This window comes from Notolepis coatsorum, assembly GCF_963971535.1.
Source record: "Notolepis coatsorum genome assembly, chromosome: 12".
NCBI lineage: Eukaryota > Metazoa > Chordata > Actinopteri > Aulopiformes > Paralepididae > Notolepis > Notolepis coatsorum.
In genome coordinates this window covers 25,555,021-25,572,851 of record NC_140176.1, presented here as the reverse complement: position 1 = coordinate 25,572,851, position 17,831 = coordinate 25,555,021, and the positions used below count along the sequence as shown (strand labels likewise).

Below are 17,831 nucleotides of genomic sequence, written 5' to 3'. Positions count from 1 at the left end.
GTGGAGTCTTCTGTTTTTATTCGCCTCTAATGGCACAGTATCAGTGGGAACACTTTGGCTGATTTGTAGATAGGAAGTGCCCACTCTATGGTATTCTGTTCCCGTCGTTTCTATAAAAATAAAATACATTTGACTATTGGGTCTCAAGTCTACGTCTAAAACGAACATTATTGACATTGACACATGACATTATTGATTGCACACCGTTTGATTGGCAATTCCTCCGTAGACGTGTATGTACATGTCTATATTTATTTACAAGTCTACATCGGGGTGATACTGGTTTTTATTGAGGGCTATAGTAAATTGCCTGAGAGCTCCAGTGAAAACGAGCGGAGTGGGATAAGAACGACCCATATCCGATCAATGGCCTCCGGCCTGCCTGTGCATTCATCAAGAGGCCGATACAGGCTGCACACACACTCATTACACACACAGACACACACACACACACACACACACACACACACACACACACACACACACACACACACACACACACACATACTCATTACACACATTTGTTACGTATACACAAACACAAATGCACAAGCATATTACGTTATATCCCAACCTTCCAAATCCTGTCTACACAACCACACACTCACTCACACACACACTCTGAGGCAAACTGAGGCACAGAGAGAAACACTTTTTTACACAGACACATGTGCACATTTGTGTGGATAGATAGATATATAGTGTGGAGCTCTGCCTTTAAGCCCTGAGGAATAGTGGACTGACGATGCTATCAGGAATCTGAAACCATTAGCCAACCCCTCCTCCTGCCTTTAATAACTCCTCTCCTCCTGCCTTTAATAACTCCTGCCTCCAACTCCTCTCCTCCTGCCTTTAATAACTCCTGCCTCCAACTCCTCTCCTCCTGCCTTTAATAACTCCTGCCTCCAACTCCTCTCCTCCTAACTCCTGCCTCCAACTCCTCTCCTCCTGCCTTTAATAACTCCTGCCTCCAACTCCTCTCCTCCTGCCTTTAATAACTCTGCCTCTCCTCCTGCCTTTAATAACTCCTGCCTCCAACTCCTCTCCTCCTCCTGCCTTTAATAACTCCTGCCTCCAACTACTCTCCTCCTCCTGCCTTTAATAACTCCTGCCTCCAACTCCTCTCCTCCTAACTCCTGCCTCCAACTCCTCTCCTCCTGCCTTTAATAACTCCTGCCTCCAACTCCTCTCCTCCTGCCTTTAATAACTCTGCCTCTCCTCCTGCCTTTAATAACTCCTGCCTCCAACTCCTCTCCTCCTCCTGCCTTTAATAACTCCTGCCTCCAACTCCTCTCCCCCTCCTGCCTTTAATAACTCCTGCCTCCAACCCTCCTCCTCTTGCCTTTAATAACTCCTGCCTCCAACCCTCCTCCTCCTGCCTTTAATAACTCCTGCCTCCAACTCCTCTCCTCTTGCCTTTAATAACTCCTGCCTCCAACTCCTCTCCTCCTCCTGTCTTTAATAACTCCTGCCTCCAACTCCTCTCCTCCTCCTGCCTTTAATAACTCCTTCCTCCAACTCCTCTCCTCCCCCTGCCTTTAATAACTCCTTCCTCCAACTCCTCTCCTCCCCCTGCCTTTAATAACTCCTTCCTCCCAACTCCTCTCCTCCTGCCTTTAATAACTCCTTCCTCCCAACTCCTCTCCTCCTGCCTTTAATAACTCCTGTCTCAACTCCTCTCCTCCTCCTGCCTTTAATAACTCCTTCCTCCAACTCCTCTCCTCCCCCTGCCTTTAATAACTCCTTCCTCCCAACTCCTCTCCTCCTGCCTTTAATAACTCCTTCCTCCCAACTCCTCTCCTCCTGCCTTTAATAACTCCTGCCTCAACTCCTCTCCTCCTCCTGCCTTTAATAACTCCTTCCTCCAACTCCTCTCCTCCCCCTGCCTTTAATAACTCCTTCCTCCAACTCCTCTCCTCCCCCTGCCTTTAATAACTCCTTCCTCCCAACTCCTCTCCTCCTGCCTTTAATAACTCCTTCCTCCCAACTCCTCTCCTCCTGCCTTTAATAACTCCTGCCTCCAACTCCTCTCCTCTTGCCTTTAATAACTCCTGCCTCAACTCCTCTCCTCCTCCTGCCTTTAATAACTCCTGCCTCAACTCCTCTCCTCCTCCTGCCTTTAATAACTCCTGCCTCCAACTCCTCTCCTCCTCCTGCCTTTAATAACTGCTGCCTCCAACTCCTCTCCTCCTCCTGCCTTTAATAACTCCTGCCTCCAACTCCTCTCCTCCTCCTGCCTTTAATTGGCCGGTTCATCACAGGGCGCTCGCGCACACACACTCACACACACACACACTCACACACTCACACACTCACACACTCACACACACACACTCACACACTCACACACTCACACACACACACACACACACACACACACACACACACACACACACACACACACAAGCATAGGAAATCTTTGTGTTGGTTGATATCACTTGTCCTTCCTGCTTAAAAAGAACAACTTAAAAGTGTCCTCGTTGGTGTATAGGGCTGGGGTAAAAATCGATACAGCATAGTACAGTAGTATTTTGCATGCCAATATTATATTGACAGCAATCTTTTTATTACAATTGTTTTGCTTGACAATCCCATTTTGCTGCAATTGGAGTGAGGTCAACAGACTGAAAACATTATCGTATTAAATAAAACGAATGATGTATATATATTTTTTTATTGCAGATGAAAAGGGTAATAAATCGCAATATATCGCAATATCACAATATTATAGTATTGTGACTGTAGTATCGTGATAATATTATATCGTGGGGCCTCCCAGCCCTATTGGGGTGTGCGTGCGTGTGTGTGTGTATGTGCGTGTGTGTATGTGCGTGCGTGTATGTGCGTGTGTGTGCATGGCTTTGTGGATATCCCATGTTCCCCCTGGGCTCCGGCATCTCCAGTGTACAGCAGACTGTGACGGAGAGAGAGAGAGAGACTGAAGGGAGGGAAAGAGAGAGAGAGACTGGGAGAAAGAGAGAGAGAGAAAGGGGGAGGAAGCGAGAGGGACAGAGATGGAAAGAGGGAGAGAGAGCCTAATAGAGTGAGATGGAGAGAAGCCGGAAGCTGTGGGGCAGAATAGGAGACGTAGAGACCCGTGGGACTGAGCATCTACGGTTCTCTCTCAACATTTGGGAGGATTTGAGAATAAGAACCCAAAGCGATATTAACCGCGATGTGACTCTCTGCAGAAACCCCACTAGGGCTTCTACTGCTGGCCACTGAGCGGCTGGGTGGGGCTTTACCGCTTTGATGTTGAATTCAGAGCACCATACACCATTGTACAATCGGGAGAATTCATTTCATACTGCATATCACGAGAAACTGGCAACTTATAGTCACTTCACAAGGCGCAAGGGTACGAGTGTGGTGTCAGGCGTAGGTATAGAGATTCTGACACTTTGACAACTTTTAGAGTCACGATAGCGGTATTTCTAACCAGTGGGCTGCTCTTGGTTTTTTTGCTCAGTGGAGAAAATGTATAGTAGTTGACTCTGGGAAGGACCAGTCAACAGGCTAGTAACATTCAAGGGGCAGATATTTTTATTCTGTATCTCTATCGTCTTGTTGACGTCAATATGGAATCATGCGATGTCTTCATGTAGCCCGGTGAACGGCTGGTGGTCCGGGGCTCTTGAGATGCTATGATGGGGCATTTCTCTCCGTGTGTCTCTGTTTTCTGTTCTTTCCTCCCCCTGAGGACTGTCACCCCACCCCACCCCCTCTCCTTCTACCCCACATAGCCCTCAGCATTCCTCTCATGTTCCCCCTGCATGCCAGGCCACATGAGCTGTCAGAGAGAGAGAGAGAGAGAGAGGAGAAGGGGTGGAGGGTGGCCAAGAGAGAAAGGCAGAGAGAGAGAGAGAACCCCCACCTCCCTCCCCACTTCCTCCATCTCATCAGAGCGGTGTAAAACAAGGCCAATTTACTCCCTGACACCCACACTGCTTCTCCCCCCACAACTGTGTGTGTGTGTGTGTGTGCCTGCGCGTGTGTGTGTGTGTGTGCGCATGTGTATGTGCCTCTTGTCAACCCTCGTCCAGGCTGACAGGCCCCAGTCAGACTGAAGCGCATCTGTCGAGGCGAATAAGCCCGACAGCGCAGCGCGTTTCCGTTCCGCCCGCTGACTCCGCGGGATAATCGCCGTTGTCACGTCACCGCCGTTAACGGGTCGGCACCGTGACCTGCCGCCGGCACCGGGACCTGCCGCCGGCACCGTAGCTGTGACGTGTCGTTACCGGAACATGTCGCCACTGTAAAATCTCACTACCGTTGACCAGTGACGACCATAATGTGCCGTTCCCGTAACATGTCATAATATGTAACAACTACAGTACCATAACGTTGTAACATGTCATTAGTGTTAATACGTCACTTCCGTATATGTCAGCATACCATGTGGCCCTAAGTTCAAGGATATTTTCGTCGTCTTCTTGACAAGGGGAATGATTATTACAAGGAGGAGTGGAGGACAAATCAAGACGCTTCTTTAAAAATGTCTTGACAAGCTATGTATCCACTTTGTTTAGACTGTGAGGGGGGAAAGGCGAAGGACGGCATGCAGAGGTCTCCCTGGCTCTGAATCACACCCCAGCAGTAGGCATGTGGAATTAGGGCTGGGCGATTAATCAAGTTTCAATTTCAATTATGATTTTGGCTCCCCACGATCATGAAAACAAGATGGATCGAGATATTACATTATAATACAAATTCAGGCGTTGTCACAAATCAATAAGTAATTGTGTTTAATAATCGTGGTTGTGATTTTTGCCATAATGGAGCCGCGCCACGTGGGATTCATAAGTGTGACGGAGAGTCGGGGGCCAGCCTGATGATGGCCACTGTCCTCGTCATATTCATGAGTCCCTCCCCCTCACCGTGGCCCCCGTTACCCTCCTAAAGGGTTAATGAGCCCTTCCTTCCTCTAAAGTCCTGTCCCTTCCTTCCTCTAAAGTCAGTCCTGTCCCTTCCTTCCTCTAAAGTCCTGTCCCTTCCTTCCTCTAAAGTCAGTCCCGTCCCTTCCTTCCTCTAAAGTCAGTCCCGTCCCTTCCTTCCTCTAAAGTCAGTCCTGTCCCTTCCTTCCTCTAAAGTCCTGTCCCTTCCTTCCTCTAAAGTCAGTCCCGTCCCTTCCTTCCTCTAAAGTCAGTCCCGTCCCTTCCTTCCTCTAAAGTCAGTCCTGTCCCTTCCTTCCTCTAAAGTCAGTCCTGTCCCTTCCTTCCTCTAAAGTCAGTCCTGTCCCTTCCTTCCTCTAAAGTCAGTCCTGTCCCTTCCTTCCTCTAAAGTCAGTCCTGTCCCTTCCTTCCTCTAAAGTCAGTCCTGTCCCTTCCTTCCTCTAAAGTCAGTCCTGTCCCGTCCCTTCCTTCCTCTAAAGTCAGTCCTGTCCCTTCCTTCCTCTAAAGTCAGTCCTGTCCCTTCCTTCCTCTAAAGTCAGTCCTGTCCCTTCCTTCCTCTAAAGTCAGTCCTGTCCCGTCCCTTCCTTCCTCTAAAGTCAGTCCTGTCCCTTCCTTCCTCTAAAGTCAGTCCTGTCCCTTCCTTCCTCTAAAGTCAGTCCTGTCCCTTCCTTCCTCTAAAGTCAGTCCTGTGCCGCCGAGTGCTCCATCATTAATTAGTGGGCATTATTCTCCACTCTTCACATTGATTTTTATTTTCCCTTTATGACACAATGAATAGATTGTACCTCTTCTCCTCCCCAGTCCTCCTCACCTCCCCAGTCCTCTTCTCCTCCGCCTCCTCACCTCCCCAGTCCTCTTCTCCTCCCCCTCCTCGCCTCCCCAGTCCTCTTCTCCTCCCCCTCCTCGCCTCCCCAGTCCTCTTCTCCTCCCCCTCCTCGCCTCCCCAGTCCTCTTCTCCTCCCCCTCCTCGCCTCCCCAGTCCTCTTCTCCTCCCCCTCCTCGCCTCCCCAGTCCTCTTCTCCTCCCCCTCCTCGCCCTCCCAGTCCTCTTCTCCTCCCCCTCCTCGCTTTCCCAGTCCACTCCCAGACTCATCCATCAGGGGCGGATGAGCCACAATTATGCTAACTCTTTGGGCTTGTTATGACATCGGCGAGTGTGGTGCACCAGCTACTTATTGACTAAATGAGTAATCCTGCTCTTCTTTAAAGCAGCGCACACAATCGCTCAACTCCCTCCACCCACACCCCCACCCTCACTCAGAGTGGGACCTCCGCTCAGATCCTTTTGGATAACATTCAAGAATTCTTTATTTTTATTTATTTATTTAAAAGAAATTAACCGTGGTTCAGTTAAAATTGATGTACTTTTTAAGTTGCAGTAGGTGTAAACTGGGACTGGCAACAATAATTGAAGACACTAGTGCAGTGCCCATGCAAAAGGTTCAGAACAGGCCGATGGCCCCCAGTATTGCTGGTCACAGCTTTCCCAGGAAGCCCTCATCCAATCCACCTTCCCACTGGACACTGCTCTCCCTCTGGTCCTCAGCAACACACTGCTCTCCCTCTGATCCTCAGCAACACACTGCTCTCCCTCTGGTCCTCAGCGACACACACCGCGCTCCCGCTGATCCTCAGCAACACACTGCTCTCCCTCTGGTCCTCAGCAACACACTGCTCTCCCTCTGGTCCTCAGCAACACACTGCTCTCCCTCTGGTCCTCAGCAACACACTGCTCTCCCTCTGGTCCTCAGCAACACACCCACAGAGTGAAGTGAAGTCCTTCAGATGAGCGCTTCTCAAGAAGATCGACGGACAGACAGAGACTCCTTCCATTTTAGTTAGCGGTCAGTCAAAACCTTCCGGCGTGGTATTAGTTCACGCCACGGCACTATGTTCATACATTGATTAAATAACTAAACACACATGAGTTTCGGTTCCAGATTTACAGATCGACCCGGTTGGATTTCCACATTCACACTGATGCATCGGATCACTTTTCATTATAGTTTCCTCATTAGATCATTAAATGTTCTCAACCAATAAGGGACCACGTGCACCCGAGCAGGGGCGTAACTTGCGGGGGGGTCCCCGGAAAATGTCCCCCGCATGATTTCAGAATGCAGTATTTGTCCCCCCCATGTTTTTACCCCCAAACCGCTGCAACTGCGCGGCCTGGCGGCCAGCACTGTGACTCGCTAGTCGCTACTACACAGTGCCGGCACTGCAGATTTACCCTACTCTTGGAATTCATTGCCAGATCCTCAAAGTCATACATAGGGGCGCTGTCTCGATAATGCAGTGTTATTAAAGCAGCGTGTAGCCGACGCATGAACCAGTTGGAAGCGTCAACGCGGAACTGGAAATCCGTTGGTAAAGGAATAGCGGCCTGGAATCATTTTTGGGACGCTCTCAATTCGCAGTAAAGGAATATATATCTGCGGTTTCCCTGGCGGATGGCGAACAAGCCAGCCGATTCTACTATGAGTCATGACATTTGACATAGTCTATGACATCATACTTAACTTAAACTTGAACACGGAGGCAGTTACAAGAACTATCCGAGCCCCCGGGAGGGTGGTCGAATACCTTTTGCGATGTATGCAGGGAACGAATTGCAGAGGGAAGTGTGGAGAGCTGCCTGTCGCCCATTCTAACGCAGGAGTCCTGGACCCCCGACAGGTAAGGTAAGCGATTTTAGATGTATCACTCTTTAAGTGTGCGGCTGTTGTCCGAATACTAGTGAATATTGAAAAATAAAGGCATGACATTTAGAGATGTCCCCGTCGTAGCGTTCTGGTGCGGGGATATGGGTCTCTCTCTCTGTGCGGGGGCGCAACAGCAACAGGTGGGGTAGGCTGGGCAGAGATGTATGCATCAAAACGATTACATTGTTTGTCTCGCATACATTCGATTTATAATGCGAGCACCTGCATTACAATCAAATGACTGACTGATCTGTTATGTGTTATGGACCCGAGTCTCGAGAGGCACTTTATAATAGAAAAAAGACAGTGCAAACATGTATATGTCGCTTACAGTTTATTATGCCTATGCAGCTCGTTTATTTTGACAGAGTTAAAAAGATTTCACTAGTATCATTATATTAAATTAGCGGACGTGCAGCTGGACAAGCCCTGGCTCCACGATGACCACTTCTAACAAGAGGCGCCACCGCCTGGGAAAATGCGTATTGCACCCCTGCGACGTCACTGACCACGCCCCCTAATATGTCCCCCCCACCGCTAGGAACAAAGTTCCGCGCCTGCACCCGAGTCACCGCGACAGAGTTCCAGTGTAGACCTTTTACTCTGTTTCAAAACTTTAAAGCTTCAGTTGAGCTGCTTTCCTGTTTTAACCCTCGCTGACCGGAGATCCAACTGCGACGACCATGTGGTTCCGAGTGAAAACACCACGGAAAGGGTCTATATATGAAACGTGATGAAATGGCAAACCGAGTGTTTAGGTGTTACAGCATCATGTGTGCTGCAGCCTACGGCGGGTGAGGAGTGTTATCGGATCACAGTGAGATTTTCCTCTTCCTCTTCTTGAGTCTGGTCGCTGGAGTGATCACGGCAGACGGAGTAACGGAGTTAAGAGCTCTCCGTCTCGTAGGCCTGTCGGTACTTCCAGACACTCCGTGGGTCCCCGGGGGATGGGGGGGGGGGGGGGCAGCAGAGTGCCTCCTGGCCCTGCAGTCGAGCCTCTCCTCTGGGAACACGATGGCACGGCTGGCTGGTCAGCTCTGGAACTCTGCTGTAGGAGTCGGGGCGTTGCCTTCAGTTTGTCTCCTCTTTCTCCCTCTCCGTGCCATGTGCCCATGATGGTTGTTGTGGGGCGGGCGGGGGGTTTTTCAGTCGTTCCTAAGCCCCCAGGAGAGTGTCTTGACTCTGGGCCAAGTCAAAGAGAGAGACTCGCCACCCCTCACCCCCGCAGAGCCAGTGCCAGACACTTGACTGACAGTCAGGGCGCTGCGGGGGGGGGGGGGGGGGGGGGGGGGTGCATTTGTACACACTATACACTTCTGATTTCAGGATTGGATTTCAAATCACGGTCTTCAATGTGTATTTGTTGCATTAAAGGGATATTTATTTAATAAAGGGATACTTATTTTTGGAACACTGGCCCTATTTCGTACTTCAAGTTCAAGTTTCTTTATTAGTTGTCATACAGAAGTACAGAATACTTTTATACAAAATGCTTCTTTCTGTTACGCTCCAGAGACTGTGCTAGGCAAAAATAGATAAGTATAAAATAAGTATAGCAAGCTTCGTACCCTATAGCGTCCTTTCCATCCATGCTGTTTCTCATACTAGCTCCGGATAGTTGGCCACAAACTAGGGATGTCCGATATTATCGGCCGATATTGGCATTAAAATGTAATATCGGAAATTAACGGTTTCGGTTAAAAAGAAATAATAATAATCTAAATAAAGTTAAATTTATTTAACCTTTATTTACCCAGGCAAGCAAGTAAGAACAAATTCTAATTTTATTTATTGTGAAAAGTATGCATAATGTGTTCATTCCATGACAAGAGATATGTAATGTTAATTATCTGAAATTATTCAGTTTTTTGGGGGGGGAAACCCTGCATATATCGGTATCGGAAATTAAGAGTTGGACAATATCGGTATATCGGATATCGGTAAAAAAGCCAATATCGAACATCCCTACCACAAACCAATGCAAAGTCAATGGGGTCAAACTCCTGTCTGTTCAAGCTGACTGAAATCTACTTTGTCTGCACTGTGGCGTAAATGTCAGTGAGCCTCAGACAGCATGTACAGACAGGAGCTTGACCCCATTGACTTTGCATTGGTTTGTGGTTACCTGTGGTATGGAGGAATTCTGATCTCACAGGAAGAGATCATCAGCATGAAGTGATGCACTCCAACAAAGTATTTCTTAGTATAATTGTAAGGAGTTTGATGGCGACATCAAAGAGCAATGCGGATAGAGGGCACCCCTTCCTTGTCCCCCGAAAAATAGACATAGTTGGATATTATGTTATTTGATTGTATAGATGCTTGAGGTGTAGTGTAGAACATTTTAATCCAGGAACGTGTGTGTGTGTGTGTGTGTGTGTGTGTGTGTGTGTGTGTGTGTGTGTGTGTGTGTGTGTGTGTGTGTGTGTGTGTGTGTGTGTGTGTGTGTGTGTGTGTGTGTGTGTGTGTGTGTGTGTGTGTGTGTGTGTGTGTGTGTGTGTGTGTGTGTGTGTGTGTGTGTGTGTGTGTGTGTGAACTCGCATGTCCTCACAGCCTACACGTTGGTCATGTATATAAAAAATAATTCAGACTTAAATTTCTCCAAAATCTCATTAAGTCAAGTCTCACTGAAAATGATTAGTGAGAGTGTGTGTTGCGTGAAGGCAAACAGTAAATTCATGAAATTGACTTGCTCTGCAATTAGACCTAGCTTTCAAAGGGTACTTCTCGATTACACACACGCACACCCACACTAGCCATGCACCAAAACCTTTTGACTACAGATACCAATTTGAAGTACTACATTTAAAGTATCTGCTGAACTGAACTGATCCATTACTTTTACTAAACAGTATAGACCGTTAGTTTGGGGTCACTAGATAAAAATGATGTGTGGTGTCATTATATATAATCTGTGTTTCACCATTAGAGAGATCTACCAATGCTCTGTCAGAGGTGCAGAAAATCATATTATGCATGTAAAATCACGCTCTTGAGAAAATCACGCTCATGTAACAGCAGCGCTCACACACATAAGGACATACACACACACACACATCCATACACAGATGCACGCACACACAAACACACACACACACACACACACACACACACACACACACATAAATACACTCTATACACACAAACGGAACCTGGCGGTCAAACTAAATTAATGAATGTTCATTCACATGCACATATGCACACATTCACATGATGATTATGGAACACATGCACACATAGGCTGGAGCAGTAATGATCAGGCATTTAGTCAACACACACTTATTAGTGTCAGTTACACACTGAGGACGACTGGCCCCTGTCACTGAGACCTCCCTCTCACTCTCCCTATCCCCCTCCCTCTCTCTATCCATCCCTCTCTCTACCCCTCCCCCCCTCTTTCTCTCTCTCTCTCTCTCTCTCCTGTCACTTTCTCCAAGCCCCATGGGTGTCTCTCGCTCACAGAGGGCACTCAGTGAAGTGGATAGTGGAATGGACTCTTCCTATACACTTTGTCCTCTCTCTCTCCTCTCTCTCTCTTCCTCCCTCCCTCCCTCCCTCCCTCCCCAGAGTGGGTCCAGTTTGGAGATAATTGTCTCTTTGTGTTCATCCCTCCTTTTTTCCCCCTCCGTTTGATAGTCCTCAGCTGGGAGGGTGAGCGAGAGAGAGGGTGAGAGCGAGAGAGAGATGTGAAGCACTTGATTATTTCCTATTTATTCAAGCCTGTTTATTAATGGAGACAAGTTGAAACACTGTAGTGATGTGAGGTTAACCGCTAACAAGTACAGTAGAATCGTTGTAAGTTGCGTTACCCCATTGTGCCTCGGTCAAAGCGGAAAGAGGTTCCAATTTCAGAGTATGTGTGTGTGTGTGGAGGGGGGATCAATACAGTATTTTATTGTCATAGTTTCTGTCTGGATATTTTATCAATGCGCAATGCCAGTATTGCTGTATTTTTCTTACCGTTTCAAATCATTTTTTTTTAATGAAAATGATTGGTCAAACTGAACGTCTGAAAAGCCTTGAATTTGATTTTGATTTTGACTCCTTTCACTCATTTACTCCTTAATCTTAGTATGTAATTTTAACATTATATTACGTTTTCGTTCCCTAAGCGATATTGTTTTAGCTTTTTACCCCTGTCAAATGAAAGAAAAGTAGATAAATTGCAATTAATCGGTGTCAAATTGTGATACTGATACGGATCATTGACAGTAAATCAGAAAACCTTCTAAAACGAAATACAATAGGAGAAACACTATTCCCCAAATACAACAAATATACAGGAGTTTGCCTTTGTGACAAAAGCCGTATAAACTGCTTACAAAGTCAAGACACGCGTGCAATGATGTCAACAGCACCTCACCTACAGTACACACACCAAATATTAAACAGCAGACTATGCATATCACTACACGTCTATGTACATCAAACAACAGTCGGTGGACTGTACATTCAGACAATACAGTATGTTGTATTAAATTGAGGAGAAACCTGAAACGTACACACATATTGTAGCCTGGCTCGTATTGCCACCTCTGCGTTGTGTTAAACTTCGATGCCCCGAGTGAGTTTCGAACCCGGGTTAGCCCGACATCACAGACCACTATACCAAGAGGTGAATTCACTTCTTTGTAACGTGTCTGCATTCCTTTTAACTCATTGGACGCCAGTCACGATGATAGTCTGGTTAACTCGCCATCACTTGAGCGCCAATCAGGTTTAGTCAGGTTTTAATCGTTATTTCTTTTATTAACGATATCCATTCATTTTCATCCATCCAGCCTGATGGGGGGGGGGGGGGGGGGGGGCGCCACGCTACGAGGGCCATTTCATGTATGCACGAGGAAGGATAATAATGATGATCTAGCGTTGATTTCAGGAAGATTCGATAATCAGCCGAAAAATTACAACGTGTTTTGTGTATTCCACTAAAGGGCTATTATCGCGTCTTTCTCTGGAATTACTAGAAATCACCAAAACTATACTCGTATTCAAAACAATCCGTTTTGTACATGTTGACTGCAAGCAACTCACTGATAATCGACGGGGTGTATTTGACCCATAGCCATAATTTAAGATATATTTTAAGCACTCGCAAATCTCCCAGTCCTCCCATTGATTAAAGCGGTGGCGCCCTCTCGCGCACTTACGCGATGGCGGCCGTCCAATGAGTTAAGGGTGGGTGAGTTTACTTGCAGTACCGCTACGTGCCACAGTAACTTCACAACACTTGAAGTCCATCGTGACTGTGGATATACTCACGGACCTCCGTTACACATACACTGTACCAGGTTCGATGGTAGCTGTGGTGGTTGTATGTACAGTATGTTAACCAATTTCTTCTTCTCGCCCCTCTCCTCCTCTCTTCTCTCCTCCTCTCCTCCTCTCTTCTCTCCCCCTCTCCTCCTCTCTTCTCTCCCCCTCTCCTCTATTCTCTCTCCTCTTCTCTCCCCCTCTCCTCCTCTATTCTCTCCTCCTCTCCTCCTCTCTTCTCTCCCCTCTCCTCTTCTCTCCCCCTCCTCTATTCTCTCCTCCTCTCCTCTCCTCTCCTCCTCTATTCTCTCCTCTCTCCCCCTCCTCCTCTCTTCTCTTCCCTCTCCTCCTCTTCTCTCCCCCTCTCCTCCTCTTCTCTCCCCCTCTCCTCTATTCTCTCCTCCTCTCCTCTCTTCTCTCCCCATCTCTTCCTCTATTCTCTCCTCCTCTCTTCTCTCCTCCTCTATTCTCTCCTTTTCTCTTCTCTCCCCTCTCCTCTTCTCTCCCCCTCTCATCCTCTATTCTCTCCTCTCCTCCTCTCCTCTCCTCTATTCTCTCTTCCCTCTCCTCTCTCTTCCCCTCCTCCTCCTCTCTTCTCCCCCTCTCCCCTACAGTCTGTATGGCCGACACATGCAGGCCAACCCGGAGCCGCCCAAAAAGAACAACGACAAGAGCAAGAAGATCAGCCGCAAGCCCCTGGCCGCCAAGAACAAGTGAGGAGCAGCAGGAGCAGGAGGAGACTTCTCAACGCTTGTTTGTCTGAGCCGGAACTCACTGCATGTGCCTTTTTACCCCCACCTCCTCTTTGTATCTATTTATTTATCAAGCATCCAAGTTCGTTAGGGGTCCATTCCAAAACAACATATATATATATATCCATTATGGGGGGAAACTATGTTCCTTTCTGAACTGTGCCAGCATTTTAAAGGACAAAGATTATTCCACCATCTGATTATCATCCTGAATACTCGCCATATCCCTTGTTTGATAGCAGGGATAAACTCATATCCCAACAATGAGAAACGTGAATATTGTAATGCTGATATTAGCTGGCTTCACTGAGGTGTGTAAACGCCTTGTCCTATTTACTGTTTGGTTCTGCGCTCTGCGAAATGTATATTTCCACGATAATATTCACAGTATTCTGTCTCTTCATGTATACTATACAGGGATATGCGCGATACGACGATGCACATAAACACCTTATCCTAAAGACCTTAACCAGGATATTAACTGTCCCATAATGCTTTACTTCCATGTTAACAATCGTTTTGTTAAGAAAAGAAAAAGGTGAGTTGTCCCATTTATTTTCCCAAACAGTGGATGTCTCGTTTTGGAATGGAACTCTTCAACATTTTATACCGCTCTGTAATTCTATGAAATGTGTTTATTGAAGATGTTACACTAAGAAAATACTGTGTCTCTCAGTCCCAGAGGGCTTGCCTTCTGTGTTGAGTATGTATCCTGCTAACGGCCACCAAAGAGAGTCAAAGAGTTGTATCGTCAGCGAATGAAACACGCGCCTTGTGTTCCTGTGACCGGTCAACACAAATCCTACTTCTTTTATCTGTCATTTTGATTTGATTCATTTGTAGGTCTTGCCTGTATTTTTTTAACCAAACATATATTTTTACAGATGAACGATGACTAGTTACTAGTTTATGCAAATGGCCTGATGGAGGACTTCTACCATGGCTACCACTGTAGTACTAATGCAGGATAGGTACAGGATATGTGCAGGATGGGGGACTTCTACCATGGCTACCACTGCATATAGAAAAGCCACAGCTATAGCCACATTGTGTTATCTGCATGTTGTACTCTTCCTACCACACAAAGCGCCTTCTAAGGAACATGCCCCTGGGGAGGCGGCATTAGACCATTAGACTAACCTCCCGGCTTTGATTTCAGAGAGCTCTAACAAGCAACGAGGGGCCGGGGGAGAGGGGGGGGGGGGGTTGAGTCAGGGCGACGTAAAAAGACGATATTGGACAAATGGAATCTATCTCTCTATTTCTGTGTCGCTTTCTTGTGTTCCCTCTCTCACACACACACACACACACACACACTCCGAAGCCCTCGCCTCACACACACACACACACACTCCGAAGCCCTCGCCTGTGACCGTTCCTCTCTGTAGTGGTGAAGTGTGTGTGAGAGAGAGAGAGACACACACACACACACAGCCGGGGCAAGTCGTAGGTGGGATTTAGGAGGGTTTAGGGCGCTCCGTCTGTTGGATCTTGCCCTCCGGGGGAAGACTGTAAAGTCCTCACACACATGCACACTCACATACACACACCTGCACACATACCCACACATGCACACACACACAAGACACACTCCTTTTTTTGCCTGTCTTTTTTTCTCTTGTTTGCCAAAGCGGGGATGTCTTTGAATCCCACTATGTCTCTGGTGTTCAATTGTATCCCTTTCTCAAGCATTTCTCTGGCCCTACGGCACGCAGCTTGGCCCAAAAGACGACCCCCAGAGCTTCTTTAGCAAAGGCCAATAAGTGAACTGTAACAATAGGGTGTCCGTGTCTCTTAAAACCATGGCGCTTGTGTCCCACTATCAACGTTCCCCTTGGCTCTTGGAGAGGTTTAGGTTCTAGTGTCACCAATGCGGTGGGTTTTGTATGGCAACGAGGACAAGGGGGACTCTAAACTAGCTCTGAGGTCCAAGAGTAGATCCACTCATTTATCATGCTCTATGACCAGAGAGAGGTGTCAGCCGATGTCACCACGGTCACCTCGTTTCCTCTTCGTCGGCTACAAAAGAAGTTGCCCACAGCTGAACTTGTGTCAGATACTAGCATCACATTGCCACAGCTAACGATACACCGGCAGAAGTCCGTTCTCTACACTGGCAAATTTTTGGGCAAAATTGTGGGGAAACGTTGGATGTGCCCAATGTCGCAAAATGTTTGTACTGGTTGCATACAGTAGCAACCTCTTGTTGCCCAGATCAATTCTCTGACTCGCTTCATTTCTTGTTTGCATTTCTTGTTCGCAAGCACATCAAGTGTTCCTTTATTTATCCCCTTGGGGGGAATTCAGGTGTGTTGCCACTCTAAGAGTACACATCGACTTGTAAGGATGTAGCTAAGGGTACCACATGTAGGACCCCTGTTCAAGGGGGGAAAAACTGTTGGAATTGAAAAGATATAGGCAAACCTCAGAGTAGGCTCCACACGTTCCTTCAGATGACGAAGGGACGAGGTGTAAAACCCTGACTAACCTTGACGTGCAGCTCCTTCACGTAGCCTAAACGTCTTGAACCAGTTCCATATTGCCTTATCAAACAGGAATTGCACAGAAATGTAGTCTTAGCTCGTTATTCTGCAAAAGAAACCAAGTCAAAATGCAATCTTGTAATTATCCTGTACATAATAATCATAAGGGGGGGTGCCTTTTACTGTAACACCCTTTCATTGATGCCTGAGAGTATATTTGACTGTTCCATTTTCCTCCTGTGACTTGTTACGCTCTTATCTGGGACAGACCAAGCCAACATTAGCCTCAATTCTCCCTCAAAGTGTTATTTTTAAACCTTGCTGAAGAGGAATTCTCACCAGCTGTCCGTCACATTTCAGCCTGTTGCAAAATGAATAATGTAACCCTTTTTTCTTTTTTTATTTATCATGCTTTTATCACGCCATGTGCCACGATATACTGTGAGTGCTCAGTTTATCAAACATTTTGAATAAAGCCATCAATTGTGTTTGGATTTTGTCTTCCGTCTATCATTGTGTCCTTATTTGAATTGTTTAAATCTATTGTAATTTTCTGTTGATTGACAGAATCCTTGCAGGTGTTACTATTTTTGCAATGTTTTCTTGGATTTCTATCAGGTTTCCTACGTGATCAACCTATCTCAAACCTGCCCTCTTTTCTTGATCCTCCAATCACAACCGTTACTACAGTAACTTTGAGGGAAGCGACACTTGTGATTGGAGAATCAAGAATGGACATCATCATTATATTATGTTCAGTTCTCAAATGTTTAATGCTGCATTAAATTATATATATTATATATAACTCAGAGATTGGAAATTCCAACTTCCAACTAGGAAAAAATCGAATAAAACGGCGTGTCAACTTGGAGTTCCTAGTCGCAAACTCTGGTATTTTTCAACCCCCAGTTCAGTCCTGTCATTTGACGTAATTTCAACATGGCCACCCACATGGTATAAATAATGCATATAATATAGTTATAAATGGGGTGTAAGCCATATTGATTTATGCTTCCAATATTGAGGTTTCAGAATGGAAATTGGAAGTTGTCCCATCATTTCCTAATCAATATCTCTTATGTCCAGGCAAGTCTTTTTCTAACTGTTGGAAATGACTCTCAGTTTGTGATAATATGATGTGATTTCAGGTGAAAGGAGCTGGATTACTCATGTGAGAACCATACCGGTGTGAAGCACATTTAGATCAGGGAACTTTCAGCCTGACCTTGCTTAAAATATGTAAATAAAGTACTAATCGACCACAGGAAAAAGGTACATATTGTACATTATGTTATAGCCACAATTAATATATTGATGTATTTACAAATGTATGTACGTATTACAGATATGTGCATATATTCCATATTTAAGAAATGTTCTGAAAATGTTTTAGGTGCCCTGCTGGGGAACTAACCTAGAACCCTCTCATTTACCTCAAGACTACCGAGACACACATTTACATACAATAGCTTCACCCAAACCCTAGCCTTAACCACACTGTTACCTTACATTAACCCTAGCCTTAACCACACTGTTACCTTACATTAACCCTAGCCTTAACCACACTGTTACCTTACATTAACCCTAGCCTTAACCGCACTGTTACCTTACATTAACCCTAGCCTTAATCACACTGTTACCTTACATTAACCCTTACTTTAACCACACTGTTACCTTACATTAACCCTAGCCTTAATCACACTGTTACCTTACATTAACCCTTACTTTAACCACACTGTTACCTTAC

General features: G+C 46.3%; 1 protein-coding gene across 2 annotated transcripts in view; it reads left to right on the top strand.

Annotated features, from left to right (window-relative positions):
- The window catches only part of rsu1 (Ras suppressor protein 1), a 98,119-nt gene extending 81,541 nt beyond the window's left edge, over positions 1-16,578 (top strand). For both annotated transcript variants that reach the window (XM_084326605.1, XM_084326606.1), the window contains exon 9: positions 13,464-16,578. In XM_084326605.1, coding sequence (XP_084182731.1) covers positions 13,464-13,566 — 103 coding nt within the window. In that variant the 3' untranslated portion in view covers positions 13,567-16,578. The remainder of the gene's footprint in view (positions 1-13,463) is intronic.
- The last annotated feature ends 1,253 nt before the right edge of the window (positions 16,579-17,831 follow it).